Source organism: Aedes albopictus, chromosome 2 (genome assembly GCF_035046485.1).
Source record: "Aedes albopictus strain Foshan chromosome 2, AalbF5, whole genome shotgun sequence".
NCBI classification, from domain to species: domain Eukaryota; kingdom Metazoa; phylum Arthropoda; class Insecta; order Diptera; family Culicidae; genus Aedes; species Aedes albopictus.
In genome coordinates this window covers 416,053,167-416,070,447 of record NC_085137.1, presented here as the reverse complement: position 1 = coordinate 416,070,447, position 17,281 = coordinate 416,053,167, and the positions used below count along the sequence as shown (strand labels likewise).

Sequence of the window (17,281 nt, the reverse complement as noted above, 5' to 3'; positions counted from 1 at the left end):
GTACGCGATTCTGGAAGTAGCTTCCGAGAATCTTGTACAAGTACTCCGGTATCCCCAGACGCAAGAGCGCATCGGCAATAGCAGCCCAACTGGCGCTATTAAATGCATTCCTTACATCCTGAGTCACTACCCCGCAAAAGCGAATTCCCCTCCTCTTAGGCTCGAGTGCTTTCTCGGCGGTTTTTGTAACCGACAAGATAGCGTCTACGGTGGACCTCCCCTTCCGGAAGCCATACTGGTTGCTCGAGAGACCATTTACGCCCTCAGTGAACCTCAACATTCTATTGAGGATGATCTTTTCGAGCACCTTCCCCGCCGTGTCAATCAAGCATATTGGTCTATATGCCGACGGGTCTCCGGGTGGTTTCCCCGCCTTTGGCAATAGTACCAGGCTCTGCCTCTTCCAAGCTTCTGGGAAAACTCCCTCGTCCAGGCATTTCTGCATAGCAGACCTGAACATCTCGGGAGCCTCTGCAATAGCTACTTTTAAGGCCAGGTTCGGAACTCCGTCCGGACCTGGGGCCTTACCTACGCTAAGGGACTTAGCTATCCCCGCAAGTTCCACATCGGTGACCCTTTCCTCATCGCCAGCCCCAGTCCCCGGCTGTCCTACGAAAGGAGGCCAAGGACTAGGATCATGACGTGGAAAAAGTCCTCCAATGATCCCCTCCAACATCTCTGGAGATTTCTCTGTAGGAGCCATCACACCTCTCGTCTTGGCCATAACGATCCTGTAGGCGTCACCCCACGGGTTCGTATTGGCACTCTGACAGAGACCCTCAAAGCAGGCCTTTTTGCTTGCTCTTATCTCGGTCTTGAGCGCGGCTTTTGTAGCGGCGAACACCACCCGCCGTTCGTTTCGCTCTTCCTCTGATCGTGCTCGCTGCATCCGCCGCCTAGCCCGTAGGCAGGCGCGGCGCAGGTCCGCAATCGCGTTGGTCCACCAGTAAGCCGGTGGCCTCCCATTTCTAGGGTGGACTCGCCTAGGCATGGTCGCATCACACGCACGTGAGAGCACCGCAACCAGCTCGTCGCCGTCTAAACCGATTAAGTTTCGCTCACGGCGGAGCGCTTCCCTGAATACCTCTTCGTCGAAGTATGATGTCTTCCACCTACGAGGGCTTGACCTTGGCCTAGCCGCCTCTTCTTCTATCCGCTGTCTGCTGTTGTTGTAGTCGATACTGTAGCGAACCGCCAGGTGGTCGCTGTGAGTGTAGCCATCATCTACTCTCCAGTTCGAACTACTTGTTAAGCCAGGACTACAAAAGGTCACGTCAATAATTGACTCCGCTCCGTTTCGACTATAGGTACTCTTGGTACCGACGTTAGCCAAGTCGACATCTAAGATGGCCAGTGTTTCTAGCAGGATCTGACCCCGCTGGTTCGTGAAACGGCTTCCCCATTCCACAGTCCAGGCATTAAAGTCACCCGCTATTACCACCGGCCTTCGCCCTGTTAGCACGGTCGTTAAGCGGTCCAGCATTTGCGTGAACCGCTCGATCGGCCACCGCGGAGGCGCATAACAGCTACAGAAGAAGACCCCGTTTACTTTGGCGACCACGAAGCCCTCATAGGTAGTAGACACCAACTCCTGCACGGGGTATTTACCCGTCGTCCATATCGCCGCCATTTTCCTGGTCCCATCCGAGGCTCAGTTGCCGTTGCCGGCGGGTACTCGGTATGGGTCCGAAATGATGGCGATATCCGTCTCCCACTCAGAAACCGCCTGACAAAGCAGTTGCTGAGCCGCATCACAGTGGTTCAGGTTCAGCTGCGTTACCTGCACTGTGATTTGTTGTTCACTGCGGCTTTCTTAAAGGCCGGGCACCCTGGACCACCCATCGTATGTCTGTTTTTCGAGGTTTTCCCGGTACAAATCATGCAGATGGGCGGACTCGTGCAGCTTTGGGCCTTATGGCCTTCAGCGCCGCATCGCCTACACAGTTTGCGCCTGTCGGGGCCTTTGCAGTCCCACGACTTATGTCCTGGTTCCAGACACCTGAAGCAAACCTCTGGTGGCTCGTGGAATGTCAGGTGACATACACACCAGCCCACCTTTAAGACTGGAACACATAGCGTCCGTTCCGTCGAGGTTTGCGTTTTTTTGACAGTTTTCCTATGGGAAATGTGTCAAACTACTGTCACGCACACGCAAACGTATGCATTGTGTGGGGCACTTTATACTTCCTACTTTAACGGACTTTTTAACATCCGCCACAGGTAGCTGAACCAAGGCTATCTGTGTCCCTGCTGGCCCTCTCCGTAGCTTAACGGCTGCGGCGGCCACCTGCACATCGCACTGTTGCCGCAGTGCCGTGACGAGCTCTTCCACTTCGGTGATCTCGTCAATGTCTTTGACCTTCAGAGTCGCCTCATGTGTCAGAGCCCTCACCTGCATACCCTCACCAAGGACCTCTTCTGCCAACCTCTTGTAGGTGGCGCCCTTGTGTTCCTTCTGGCGCTTCAGCTCCAGGATCATCTCACCCGTCGTACGAGTACGTCTAATACTGCGTACGTCGGCTCCAAGACCCTCAAGCTTGGCGTCGCTTCGCATCGTCTTCAAGACGTCCGAGTACTTAGACTGTTCGGTCTTGATGACGATAGCGTCGCCTTTCTCGCGCCTGGCACCTGCCTTCCTACGCCTTGGCTTGGCGTCCTGCACTTCTGCCTGTGGATTCACCTTCTTCTTCCTCTTCCGCTCTATCTTTGTCCAAGGAGGGTCCTCTCCTTGGATCGCCCTGCTCTGTGGCTGCTGAGGGCCCACCATTGGTCGCAACCCCTTGCTCCCATCATTCCTGGACGGGCCGGCCTTTTCAGGCCCACCCTTTGGTTCCGGAGAGACGTAGGGTTTGGCGACCATAGGAATGTGTTTTAGTGGGTCGAGGAAAGAGTAGTCCTGGCTTCTACCGGCACTGTAGAAGACGGCCTCATCCCCACACTACCCTAACCTTCCTGTTAGGGTGTCTGATGAGCAGATTTATCCCCCTATGGTTTAGAAGGAAAAAAAAAAAAAAAAAAAAAAAAAAAAAAAGGCCCACCCTTCCCAGCTTTCCGGGAACCCTGGCTGGGGTCCGACTTTCCGGCATTACCACCGGCTTTCGGGGTTATTATACGCCTGGCCTTGCGGGCGCCGCCAGACAGCTCCTCACCTGACGGCTGCCTCGCCCGCTTCTGCGAATGCTTGTCACTTTTGTCACGAGCATTCGCTTCCACTCTCTTCGGACTACCCGCGAAGGAGAAGGCCTCCGTTTGTGTAAACTTAGACGCTTTCTCCTTTGCGGGTTCCGCCGCTGATGCAGCCAGCAACGCGACCGCGTGTTCCTGCTTGGCCTCATCGACAGACGCTCTAAGCCGAAGCAAGGCCGTTTTCAGGTCCTTGCTTATATTCGACTTAGTTGTCGCGAAGTCGATAATTTTGCCAAGCTGCTGCTCAGCTACCTCTAGTGCGGGCCGTCCTTTTCCTGCTACTTGGCTGATGGCCCTCAGCAACCATGCTCCGTCCATAACCTCCACCGGCTGGCTTGCCGTGGAGTGGACAGGAGCTCCCACGCTTGAGCTGCGTAAGCAGCTTCCAGCACCTGACTCCTCGCTTCTCCTTGTTGGAGACCTCATCAACCCGCTTCTTGCGAAGGGGTTGATCGCACCACTACTACCTGCTACACCTGATTTTTGAATTGGATTTTTACTCATATTTGATTCCCACGAGTCGCACAAGAAAGAATGTCCACCACGCCAGAGCTCTGCATTAACGCGGTAAGGGACAGCTTACTGTGGGGGGTGCCCAGGTGCCCCACAGGCTCCGTTAAAGATCGAGCATCTTTTTCACCTCCTCGATCACTCATTCCTCGGCACGGGTCGCTTGACACCTTGAATTGGGGTTAGTAGTCCTATTCTTAGCCGGCAACTACGCGGCTGACTCGCAAGCGGGGGGGGGGGGGGGGGTGCGTCAGGCCCCAGGACATCCGTCCCTGCTGCCCTTAGAGAATTTTGAGTCTAGAAAGGCCTAAGTGCTACTACATATAGTAGCCCTATTGGTTGGCACACACGGAATGTAATACCGTGTCCCTTCGCAACGGTGCCAATTTGAAGATTGTCCTGACATCAACATTTGGTGGCTCCAAAGAGGAGCTACTGCCACTAACACTAGAGATGCTCATCGGCACTATCACGAGCCAAACCGCCAATTTGGATAGGCTAAGTCAGCGTGTATGCCTAGTTTCTTTTAAGTTTTCGATTAACCTGTATTTTGCACTACACGTTGAAAAAATCTCGCTATTTGTACACAGCATTTGCGTGGTGCTGGCGGTGATGGTCATCCACTCGACTGACGGAATTTTAAAGTGCACTCAATGACTTTGTTCTCAATGCATGACCCTTCCTTATGTAATTTCTCTTCTAGGATACAGGTGGTTTGTTTGTACGGACTCTAAATGGAATACACAATTTTTCGTGCTGTGGGCAGAAAAAATAAACTTAATTAGTTAAATCGAAATTGGTTTTATGCGTTTGGAACAGATAAGAAAAATGAAATCTATATATATAAAAATGAATTTCCGTCTGTCTGTCTGTCTGTCTGTCTGTCTGTCTGTCTGAACGCTATGCATTCGGAAACTACTGAACCGATCGATGTGAAATTTTGTATGCGGGTATGTTTGAGGCCGGGGAAGGTTCTTAGCTTGGTGTGAGACCTCTCCGGTCTCTGGAACGGGGGGCTCCTTTACAGATAGCTTCGCGGGGGACGTCCATATGGAGCTGCATGTCAAAAAACACAGTAGGCAGGCAGTACGAAGTTTGCCGGGAAATACAAATGAGCGAACAGATATGTCAACAATGTGATCGTGTAGGGTTATTTTGGCATCGGAACCATCACCTCTGGATAACTGGATTACAGGTGAAAACCATACTCACGTAGGGACCGGAAAAGCATGTGCAGGATTCGGTTGTGTTCCGCGAGTGTTTTGCTGTGCACCAGAATGTCGTCGAGGAAAACTTCAACGCCGCGTAGTCCGGCTACCATCTTCGCCATCAGCAGCAGAAACGCGCCGGGGGCTGATTTGACACCCGGTGCCAAACGGTTGAATCGGAATAAGCCTCAGTGAGTGTTGATGGTCAACAACTTTTCGGATTCGTCGTCGACCTCCACTTGCAGGCATGCGTCCGAACCCATAAGGTCAATTCCGAAGATATCGGGGCGCGGAATGGCCGCGCTGGCATCCACCGACCGAGGAATTTAACAGAAACCTTTTTTTTAATATGATTTCTGCGAATCTATTCTATAAACGGTTGTTCTTAAACTTATCCTAAGCTGGCAAAATTTTCTTTGAAAAAATCAATGGAAGCTTCTGCTTGAGAGTCGATTAAGCGAATGGAGAGCCTAGAAGTCAAGAGATGTGTTTGTATTGTGATGTGAAACCCCTCTCACTCTGCATATTTTAATATTTTCTTCAGTAATTCCTACATGAGTTTTTCCAGGGATTCCTCCGGGAATTCATCCAGGGTTGCCTTGATGATTTTTTTCCAGAAATTTCTCCTACAAGGATTCCTACAGTGATTTCTCCAGGAATTGGTTCAAGGGATCCCTCCAGCAATCCCACCAGCATTTCCTCCAGGAATTCCTTCAGGGATTGGTCCAGGTATTTACCAGAAATTCCTTCAGGGATTCCTCCAAAGATTCTTCAGAGACTCCTCCAGGAATCCCTCCGATGATTCCTCCAATAATTCATCCAGATTTTCTTCCAATTATTTTTCCTAGAATTTCTTCAGAAATTTCTCTGGAAATTTCAAATGGAATTTCTGCAAGGATTCCTCCAGGAGTTCCTCTGGAGATTTCTCAAGGATTCCTCGAGGAATTCCTCCAGGTATTTCTCTAGAGATACCTCATGAAATTCCTGTAGAAATTCCACAAGGGATTCCTCGAGAAATTTCTCCAGAAAATCTTTAAAGGATTCATCCAGGGATTCGACCTGAAAGTTTTCCAGCGATTCTTCAAGAAAATCCTCCAGAAATTCCTCCAGGAGTTCCTCTGACAATTTCTCAAGGATTTTCTCTAGATATTCCTCCAGGAATTCGCACAGACATTCCTTCAGGGGTTCCTCCTGGGGAATCCTCTAGGGATCGCTCTAGGAATTCCTCCAGGAAATCTTTTAGGAACACCTCCAGGTAAAGATACAGATAAAACATGAATCATAACTCAAAAATTAATCAAGAAAATAAATCAAAATTTGGCATGTGGAGGGTTTTGAAGGCAAGGAATGTTTCAAAAGTTGAGGGTCAACGACCCTTCCTTCATCTGGGAGCAAAACCAAACAATCCTAATGAAACAGAATCCAGAGAATATCTGCATAATATGTGTAAAACAATCTTAATTTGGAATGTGGACATTTTTGAAGGCATGGAATGTCTATGATATTGTGAGTGCTTCCAGAGAGTATAGAGGGTTCTCATGCAAATTAAAACGAAATTTTTGCATAACTAGGAAAAGTGTACGGCCGACGGTTATTAGGCCGAAGTTCATATAACAGAATAAATCCACAGGTAGAATGACCATGTCCTCTTTGTCACACAGGTTGTACATCCTGCTGCTTATAATGCTCACTCCATCAGAGATTTTTCCTTCTTTTAGTAATAGGCTGTTCTTTCAAGTCACAATAATAAATTTTCTTTAAGGACCATCTGCTAAAATTTACAACATACCAAAATGTTTCCTTCTTTTTATTGAAGGTTTTTCTTTCGAGTGGCGCTGTTGTGTAGTTTATGGCAGTTGAACTGTGAACTCTATGATCGATTTGTCCCTTTAAGATACATTGATAAAGAGTTGGTTAGCAACCAAACCAACAAACAGCATTCTTTATCTGAGATTTTTCCTTCTTTTGAAATAGGCTGTTCTTTTGAACTGTTATAAAAGAATAGGCCTTCACATAAAAAATTAACCAGAGATAAAATAAGATAAAGTCAAATGATTCAAATGGAAGATAAAGTGCTTCTACAGCCAACCTTCCAATCAATACACACAATGATTTACATATCATTTGTAGCCATATAACTAATAAACGAAAGAAATGATCAACAAGATTTTTGAATTGTTCAATTTGTTCTCAGGGTGAGAGCATTAACATTAAGAAAATAAACAAAAACATTAGAAAAATTGAGAAAATATCATAAGTTCTATGAGAACAGAAGACATTCAAAACCATCAGAACTAACCCATCTAAAGTGTCGTAAAGAAAGATCCACAATTAAAATGGGGCAATACAAAGTTTGCCGGGTCAGCTAGTACTAAATAAAAAAAACACGTGGTTTGGTCACACCCCCCCATGGCTTTTTGTGATCAGCCCCCCTAGACTAGGGTTGTGGGGCTCTACCTAAGTAACCATGACGTTGGATATAGCGCATTAATTTTGCTTTATAGTGTATTATATGACATGCGATGTAAAGTTGTTTTGTCATTTAGGCACCAGTGGCGAAAGTGGCGCTACTACAGTATGACCCATAAAAAAATGCGACAGTTTTCAAAGTCATCGTTCCCCTATTTCGAACTGATTAACCTCGCATGTATCTATTGGATAGTATAGTAGAGCCACTAATCTTATAATGGCAAAAGAACATAGACTGATTCCATGCAAATACCTTCGGAAATATAACGTTGAACATATGGATGTCGAAATCGTCCACGCGCCAGAGGCCGTTTTTTAAGGATATAATTTTCTTTCAATTGCTTTCAATCACATTCAATCAAATTTTATTTTCAAAATAGTACTTTTATGGCTGGATAAGGTCTTCAGGAGTTGGTTGGTTCGTCGGACAAGCACGAAAAAAATATCAACTTATAAATTAAGAGACATTTTGTGAAAATTGAATTATTTGACAAATGATAATTTTTAGAAAATATTATGTTTTAAGCATGAAATTGTTTTTAAGTACATAGTATTTGTACCTATCATGAAGGTAGGTATATATGCCTTCATCGACAAAAAAATGTTTTGAAAAATGTTCTAACAGTGTTAAGTTTTTTATTAATTTCTCTTAAATACGGTTTTTAATATGTAGCACCTTTTTTAGTTTTTGTTTCCTAAACATTTGAAATTATTTTTAAAATATTTTTCAAACATGGGCGTATTAAAGAGTACATATTTCTTCATGGTTTCCATGTGTTTAAAAGTTTTTATCTTAGTTCATTTTGCTATGAAAATTATAGGAAAACTTGATTTTATTTAGAAAATGTTAACAATTATAAGGTATCCCATATACGTAACCAATGAATATTTTGACAAAAATTTTAGAGATCCTGTATGAAAATGACCTCCTTATTGAATCCTAATCCAAAAAAGTTTAATTCATTGAGATTATATCATTAAAAATCATCAAATACTGCAAAAAAATGGAATGTCGCATTTTTTTATGGGGCATACTGTATTGTTGATTTAAAGCAAGCTTTACTGTGGCGATTGCTAAAGCATATAAAATGCTTGTGACATATAGCTAATGCAATGAAATAGTATGGGATGCATACTTAAGGCATCATGTCAACAAAAGAAAAAAAGTATTTTTTCATTTTTATCTCTATTTTTATCTTCTCATACCTGTTCCGATACTCTCACTCTGATGTTTTTTATTCTGTTTCGGGAATTAAACCTAGACTGCTGAGACTGGACCGCGATGAAACTCGGACATGCTAACGCTGTGCTACGACTACCATGTATTTTGCACCTGGAAAAATGTGCAACATAAAGTAACGTATACTCAGTTCGTGCTTTATTGAGTTGTGTTTTCAGCAGCTCTAAAAGTTGTGCTAGGGTCTGAATGCCACCAGTTATCTTACTCTCCCAAATCCATTCGAAAACAAGTGATTACAGAACCGATTGATTCCACAAACGAAGATAATATAAAGATACAAATTAGTCTGTGTTGATATATTTATGTTATTATTGTTTTCATACGTGCTCACTTCTAACATTTCTTTTATGAAATCGGGGCACTATGTTAAATAAGGAAACCAATATCACTACCCCACATAATTTTTGTTCCCTCAGCATCTGATTGTATTCATGTCCCAAGCAAAAACAAAAAAAAACATACAAAAATTTGAATTTTCAAACAGCAACATCTGAGCATAATAATCCAAGTTCTACGCAGCAGTCCATGAAAATTTGGGTTTGTTTTTCTTTTCTTTTGAACGGTTGTGTTTCTAAAAATGTTTTACAGATTATTTTATCGAACTGAGGGTTTTTTTCTGTTTACAACGATGAAAACATTAGTAAAGGCATATATAAAGTAATAAATCCTTGCATTATTGATTGCCATAAAGCTTTTAACATGGTAATGCAATGAAGCATTAAACAACGTCCCTATAGAACTATACCGAACTGTCAAAATCCCATAATGCTTCAATGCTTTCATAATGTAGAGTAAACGCTTTATTACTTGACAGGTGTAGAATAAAAGTTATCTCGCAATAGCTAAACTATAATACGGTTGAATTAATGTTATGATATAATGCTTGTGGTTACTTGGGCAGTGACCACGTGGTTTATGGATGGCCCCTTAACATTTATATTGTTTGTGTCATTAAGACTGACACAAATTTCGATTTTCTCTCATGTCACCTACCATCCCCCCCCCTCTGGAAAAGTTTGGTCGGAATTCAACATTTGAGAGGGGACACAATTAAATCTATATATATAAAAATGCAGTGGCATACGTGGGACCGCGCATAACTTGCGAACGGATGGTCCGATTTGGGTCGTCTAAGTTTTGTTCTGTTAGTTTTCACCCAAGGAAGGTTTATGAGGCCTAAAACATGGGAAAATTGAGAGTTTTTGAAAATCGGGTTTTCATACATTTTGAACGGGGGCTTGGGCGCTTGGCTAGGGACTTGAAACGTCAAAAAACGCAGTAGGCAAGACAAAGTTTGCCGGGGACAGCTAGTATTTTATAAATTTTAAAATTTAAAGGTGAAACTAGAGCCGCCCAGAAAATTTCTAAACATATCCGATGAGTTTTACGATTTTGTCTAATTGTTTGGGTATTTTTCCATGAAATACATTTACTATTCATCGTACACCTGCACCCCCCCCCCCCCCCCCCCCTTTTACGAATCAATCAAACTATTACAAAAGACGAACATGGGATTTGTTCAAACCTTCTTTAAATTTTCTTTCACGTGCGTTTGTTTAGCTGCGGTTCATACCTACTTCAACCCATCTTCGAGATTACCTACGGAGGAAAGTGATCATGACATTGAATAAACCATCAGCACTCGCCAATACAGGGGATGGCCAGAATGTTTGGGATAGGCAACTTTTTTTCTCCCACAAAAAAATTCAACATGCTGTAACTTTTCATAGAGTGCATAAAAAAATCTCAAATTTTGACTGTTTGTCAACCTATTATATGTGCATCATTGGTACAAATTTGGGCTCGATTTATTTTTTTTTCGCGAAGTTGGAACCGATTGGGTAAAATACTATTATTTAGACAACTAATTTTTGAACTGTCATATCTCGGAAACCAGTGAACCGAATTGAATGAATTTTATAACGTTTATCAACAATATATTGATACTTAATACGACGTTATAAAATGTAATATTTTCTCACGGCGAATTAAGTTATACCGGATTGAAATTTTTACCCATATAGAGGAAAATAAGTCAAATTTACAATACCACACAAAAATTACTGAATGTGTTCTTCCTTCAATCTGAATAGGCTCTAATATATCTGATTAGAGATAACTTGAGAACAGAAGTGGAAAATCTTTGGATATCAACACTAAAATTTATTGACATTGATGTAAAAAAATTACATTTTTTCGAGAAAAACCCAAAAAGTGTCAATCCATGATAACTTTTTTCAACGTTTAAAAAGTACCTATGTTTTAATAGTTTGTGAAGCATTTACATATTGTTAGTGTACGTTGAAAATTTCATTCAATTCGGTTCACTGGTTTCCGAGATATAACACCTCAAAAATGAGTTGTTTGAAAAATAGTGTTTTACCCGAACGGTTCTAACTTTGCGAAATATTAATCAATCGAGCCCAAATTTGTACCAATGATGCACACATAATAGGTTGACAAACAGTCAAAATTTGAAATTTTTTGATGCGCTCTATGAAAAGTTATAGCTTGTTGAACTTTTTTATGAGAGAAAAAAAAGTTGCCTATCCCAAACATTTTGGCCATCCCTTGTATGTACCTATGCCTTGTGGGTAGAACCAACAGCCAGCCTTCAAGGTCATTATCAACCTGAACGCCATAATTAAACAAGTGAATGAAACGCAACGTGCAAGTCGCGCTTAGCCTCATGCGTGCGACAGTTATCTCTCGGCTAGTGCGGTCTACACTACTATAAAAACCTTTGGTTTATCTCTAGCTTAGTTACTTTTCAGAAAATTGTATGCACTATAGATTAATGTCTCTAATTAGAAAGTGAACAACAATTGTTCAACAATTTATGGATTTTGATCGGTATCTGAAATAACGGCTAGTTTTGGCTAATTGCTGATGTTAGGAATTTTATTTGCGTGCATCTGATGCGTATTACTGCAAAGCGGTCATAATGAATGCGTGAGAGACTCAAACGAGTTTAGCTCTTTACGCCGGCCGGTACCTACCGTTTAGCTCTCACTTCTAGTGACGGAACGCAACGGAAATATGCAATATGCATTGCTCGATAATTGCTCTACGGACAACGATGGTATAATTTCATCTCATCGTTATGCGTTATGAATTGATTTGTAGCCCCTGCATATTAGCGCTCCAAAATAATCCACAACACATATGTTTCCCTTCCAGGCCAGTTCTGCTATTGTTCACCGATGACGAATGGTTCGCTCAGCTGTACAAACCGTTTCACACCAGCAGTGCAGGGTATTTCTATGGCGTGCTTGCCGGAATGGTGTATCACCGGGTGAAACCCTCCGGAGATGAGTTCGTCAACCGGAAGGTATGATTGGTAATTACGGTTTTGAGACTATACACTATCCTGCTTTTATCTATTTCAGATGTTCAAGGCTGTGAAAATTGTAGCCTTGCTGGTGGTGCTCATATGCTACGTTCCTTCATATCTAATCTACGATACGAACTGGAAGTCGTACTTCTGGATGCCTTTGTACGGATCCATCGCTAAGAACTGTTGGGGCTTCCTGTGTGCGGTCACATTCATCGATTTAGCATTCAGCAAGAAAAGTGAGTAGTAATCAATCAAAGCGTCAGTTTGCAAATAGCCCTAGAATGTGTCTTACAGATTGCCTGCGAACTCTACTGGAGAGTCAATCGCTTCTACCCCTGGGCAAGCTGACGTACAGCGTCTATCACAGCCACTACTTGATACTGATGGCAATTTCCAGCGCCATACGTGCACCGCTGGCAAATGACGTTTTTACGCCGGTAAGGTTTAACAAGGCATAAATAAAAAAAATTCCACACACCCTCTCTAGACTAGACGGACATATATGTGCATAACTCTAGCGGCAAGCTCTGGTTACATCAATTATATAATAATTCTAATCGCGCCGCACATTAACATCTGTATTTTCATTGTAGATTTCGTTCACGATGCTTGCGCTGGTACTGTCGTACGGACTGGGACTGATCGTCTTCCTGCTGGTGGAGCAACCGGCCGCTAATTTACTGACCGGCAAGACCAACTACGTGGACTTTATTGGAGAGCAGATGATCCAGGGGGCGAGGCGGTGTTTTAAGAAAATTAATAAAAAATGCTTTTAACGTCTAGTTTAGAAGGATTGAGTTTGCTTCAGTGCTCCGATCGTGGGAATCACAGTTCCAGAACAGGGATTCAATGCGTACAAACTAGTTTTCAGACAAATCATCATTCATAAAACATTGTTGCTCTGGCATCTTAAATATTCAATAAAACCATTCACTTGGAAAAACTGCACAATTTGTTTCCGTAATGAAGTAGGATGTGACAAACGTTGCGTTTCCGACCCATTATAATGCTTATGGCGATAGGAATCGATTCCCGACGTGGTCCTAGATCTAGACCCGTGTGTGTCCGATAGGGTACCCGGGCACGTTTTTCGATTTCAATTTCTGATATTTAAGCTGGATTCACGGGTGGTATCTTAAAAATTGGAATGATTTTAGCAGTCGCTTAAAAATTTAAAAGGGTTAACCATATATTTTTTTATGGCAAACGGTCATCTATCGTAGACATGTGCACCGAAGCAGATTTCACCGGCGGCGGCGTTAATGGTCATTTAAGGCAGCGGCAGTGGCGTAATTGTCGTGAACTTGTTTTTTTTTACTTTTATTTTTGTGAGTTGTTACTACTAGAGTTATTTGCTAATTTTTGAACACTACCCAAATATTGAACAGTTTCTGAAAATGTTATTATAAATCTAACTTAAGTAATTATCGCTCAAAGTAAACGTATGATAAAGATGCGTATTAAGGACTGTTCAATTTATAAAACGGACAACTTTATAAGGCTATAAAAAGAAGACGCGTAGTTCATATTTAACCATCCTTGCTTCGTTGTTCAGTACATCATCTGTCATTATAGTGATCATTTTTGAATCGAATAAAAATAGTTTTATTTTATTGAAAATCGGCCAGGTGTTAAATAAGGTGAATTTTTCGATTGCTGAAAATTGAAAATATATATAAATTTAATGTTCACATATAGTATATCGTTTTTAATACCAGAAAAGTATGTGCCATACTGCAGCAGCACGAGTAATAAACATTCTGGTAAAATTTAAACTGAATCGGAAAATTAAGTGTTGAGATATTAAAGTCTCAAGTAAGATTCGTTTTTTTTCAATAAAATTCAATTGTTAAGCAAAAAGGGCATGAAAATATTAAATAATCAATTTTTTATGCATCCAGTCGAAAGTGAGAATAATGTGGATTTAAATGCAGAAAACTGCTTCTTAATAGCATTGCTGGTTTGGTTACTGTGCGCTATTGCAGACACAGTAATCAAAACGGTTTCGTTCTTTGAAGGTTCTTACAAATAACAATGCAGCCTAATGCAAATTTTGCATAACAATAATGTTGGAAATGAAAACTTTGCATCCGATTATTATTAAATAAGGTGTACAATAACATAGGACCAACTTTGCTGAAAAAAAAATAATAACAAGATTCGCTAGAGTCGAAAATCTGCATCAATGGAGCAAACAGCATGAATTTTTTGATATGGCCATCTTTATGGATTAAATTCTTGATGAAAAATGCAATTATAAGTAATTTTTTCTTTTGTATCATTCAGAGAGCAATATTCTACTATTCTGGACAAATTTTTAGCCGAATCCGCGATGTTATTGCAGCACAGGACTTAAATAAACATTTTTTCATAATTTCTATGAAAATAAGGCAACTCACCATATCAAGCCGGAGACTGCTTGGTGCATTATTACTGACCAACTATTAAGCTTTACCTTCAGTAGAATAGTATAAGATTCCAATACATTGAAAACTTCATGAAAATGTGCATATTAAGTATGTGGAAAGTTATGTGAGGGGGTCAGAAGCAGAGGGGTGTAAGTGACCAAAACCTTATTTTGAAATAATGACCGAAAACTTTGACATCTTATAAAAAAATCAACAATATTCGAAAAAGCTTGGATTCGCCCCGAACACTCTACTATCAAGTAACTTCACCATCTGAGATGGAAACAGACATTATATACGCTGTTTTTCTGCAGATAGGAAAATTTGATTTTTTGGGTTAGTGTCACTTACACCCCTTTACCACCCAACTGTTGACTTACACCCCTTTGGCACCAAACAAGTTCTCAATAGGCCATATACTCTACATGTAGACTCAAGTATTACTATGAATAAAATTGTCCCTAAAATGTTTAATTTCATTTTAAATGAATAATGCAAACAACCACGATGATGTGGAAGCATTATTACTTTTCTGAATTCAAAAATCAGATGAAGTATTGACAAATTAAGAAAATTAATTTAACCCTAGTGGGATGTTGGGGCCATTATGACCCAAGCTCCCTGAACGAACACTGCACTATCGTGATGCGTCTAGCATAACATTTTTTAAAATACACAAACATAAAACCTTAGTGACCATTTTGTCGGATCATTGTTACGTCAGTAAGGACCTACAGTATTTTCAAAAATGTAAGTTTATTTTATTATTAAATGTAAATAAAAATACATTTCAACCTGGTATATTCAAAAAGATGAAAATTATAGTATACCGGCTGTGCGGTTTTTTGACATACAGCTCCATAGAGAAGTCCCACATAGAGAAGTAAATGTTCACGCCGATCGTTTCAGATATTTGCGAGTCTATAAGGGTAATACAGACAGACAGAAACTCATTATTAAATATATAAATAGGTAGGCGTGCGCTACTATTACATGTTTGATCCTTCCTGATTATGGAAATCGCCAACAGTACGATTTAAAATCTAATTATTTATCATACGGATTCTAAAACAGAGCCTCAATGACACCATATACGATGTAATGATGCACTTTTAGTGTAATACTGCGTATGTAAACTCGTCCCTGACAGTGGTTTCCAAGGAGTATATACTAAAATTTGGAGTTGGGACGTCTCACGATTTCAAACGGTAATTTGTTAACTGCCCTTCGTTTCATCCGTGCTTGGCAGCCTTCTTTTAGGAGAAATAGACCTAATTTTCCCTAGAAGAAGACTGCCAAACACATCCGAAACGACGGATAGTTAGCAAAGCACCGCTTGAATTCGTGAGACTGTACAAACTTTTGGTAATCAAATTGATAACCTAATTCTGATCTTCACGATCGTTATGAAATCCTAAATTTTGGGATGAACAATTGAGAATAAAATGCAGTGTTGTAATCTTAATTGGTACATTATCGTCATTCGTACTCACGATGAGCAACTAAAAGAAGGTGATACAGTAAGGACCCGATTTTGTCCGCCCCATTTTGTGACATACTTTTCGCTCTCTTTATCTTACAGTCAAATTTTAATTAATTTATTATTGTTTATCATCAGCCTACAACTGAGATGCAGAACATACAGGGATAAAAAGTTTAAAAAACTGTTTAAGTTTCTGCAAGGAGCAAAACATGTGTTCCGAAAAGGGGCTGACAAAATCGGGTCACTTATGTATTGTCACATTTTTGTGTGAAAAATTTCAGCAAAAATATCAGTCAATTAATTTACTATCAATGTTTGCGGCCAAGCCAGTCGAGTGAAAGTTTTACCTTATTCCAAAAGCTAGACTTCGCAAATACTGGCGTGAGTGAAAAATGGATAATGAGAAGAGTAAATGACGAAAAGGTTACTGCTCCTCTCAGTATGACTCGAACTAGTAGAACACCATCACTGCCATTATTAACTTGAGAATTTAAATTGATTGAAACAATGTTGAGCAGTTATATTGGAACAACAGGTTCAATGCGATTTCAACATTTTTAAGAACACATTCGTCAAGTGCGTCGTGGGTCCATGACATAAGGCATGATTAAAACCGTATTCAACGAGATCATAGATGTACATTAAATCATAAAAAAAATAATTCAATACTCTATGTAAATATAATTAATTACTTACACCCCTCTGCCTCCAAGCAAATCTCTTCAACGGTTAAGCGTCATATTTTCAATCAATGTTTTAACATGCTCCAACATTTTCAAAAATTACGGGTCTTTGGCAACAAGCAAAGCTGATCTCGTAGAATCACGTACGATATTTATCTCAATTTTGAATTTTTGGTCACTTACACCCCTCTGCCTCTAACACCCTCATGTCGAATTTTGAGAAATGGGTTTTTATTGATGTTTTACGAAAACCACTTCAGTTACACAATAAATAACATTTTGCTTAATGTTATATTTTTCCTACATTTGAGAATAGCTATAGAAAGTTATGGCAAAAACTGATAATGATTTTATTGAAAAATTAAAAGGATATCGCGCAAGCAAGTTGTCCGTTTTATAAATTGAACAGTCCTTAGGGTGGCCCACACTTATATGAAAAACAAAAATTTCGAAAAATGCTAAGTCTTACCTCCAAAATCATTTGTTTTTGACTCCCAGAAGCTACGTTCAAATTTTGAGCAAAATCAGTTGAGCCTAAGGGGGCGCTCAAAACGCTTGAAGTTTGTATGGGAAAACTTGACCAAATGTATGCAGAAATTTTAAGTTTTCGAATTTTGCCGCTAGGTGGCGCTGTAAGCGTTCAATAAATAAACCCTTTTGTATTATTGAAGGTGGTTATATGCTAAAGAACTTTGTCGAAGACCGCGAAGTGATCCGACGGCTGTGAAAAAAGTTAAACCCTAGGCAAAGTGAGGCA

At 41.0% G+C, this 17,281-nt stretch overlaps 1 protein-coding gene across 1 annotated transcript in view; it reads left to right on the top strand.

The window, feature by feature from the left end:
* Window positions 1-12,883, top strand: part of LOC109426800 (nose resistant to fluoxetine protein 6) — a 36,071-nt gene extending 23,188 nt beyond the window's left edge. Inside the window, exons 7-10 of the mRNA XM_019702336.3 lie at window positions 11,794-11,944; window positions 12,003-12,186; window positions 12,245-12,387; window positions 12,544-12,883. Coding sequence (XP_019557881.3) covers window positions 11,794-11,944; window positions 12,003-12,186; window positions 12,245-12,387; window positions 12,544-12,726 — 661 coding nt within the window. The 3' untranslated portion in view covers window positions 12,727-12,883. The remainder of the gene's footprint in view (window positions 1-11,793; window positions 11,945-12,002; window positions 12,187-12,244; window positions 12,388-12,543) is intronic.
* The last annotated feature ends 4,398 nt before the right edge of the window (window positions 12,884-17,281 follow it).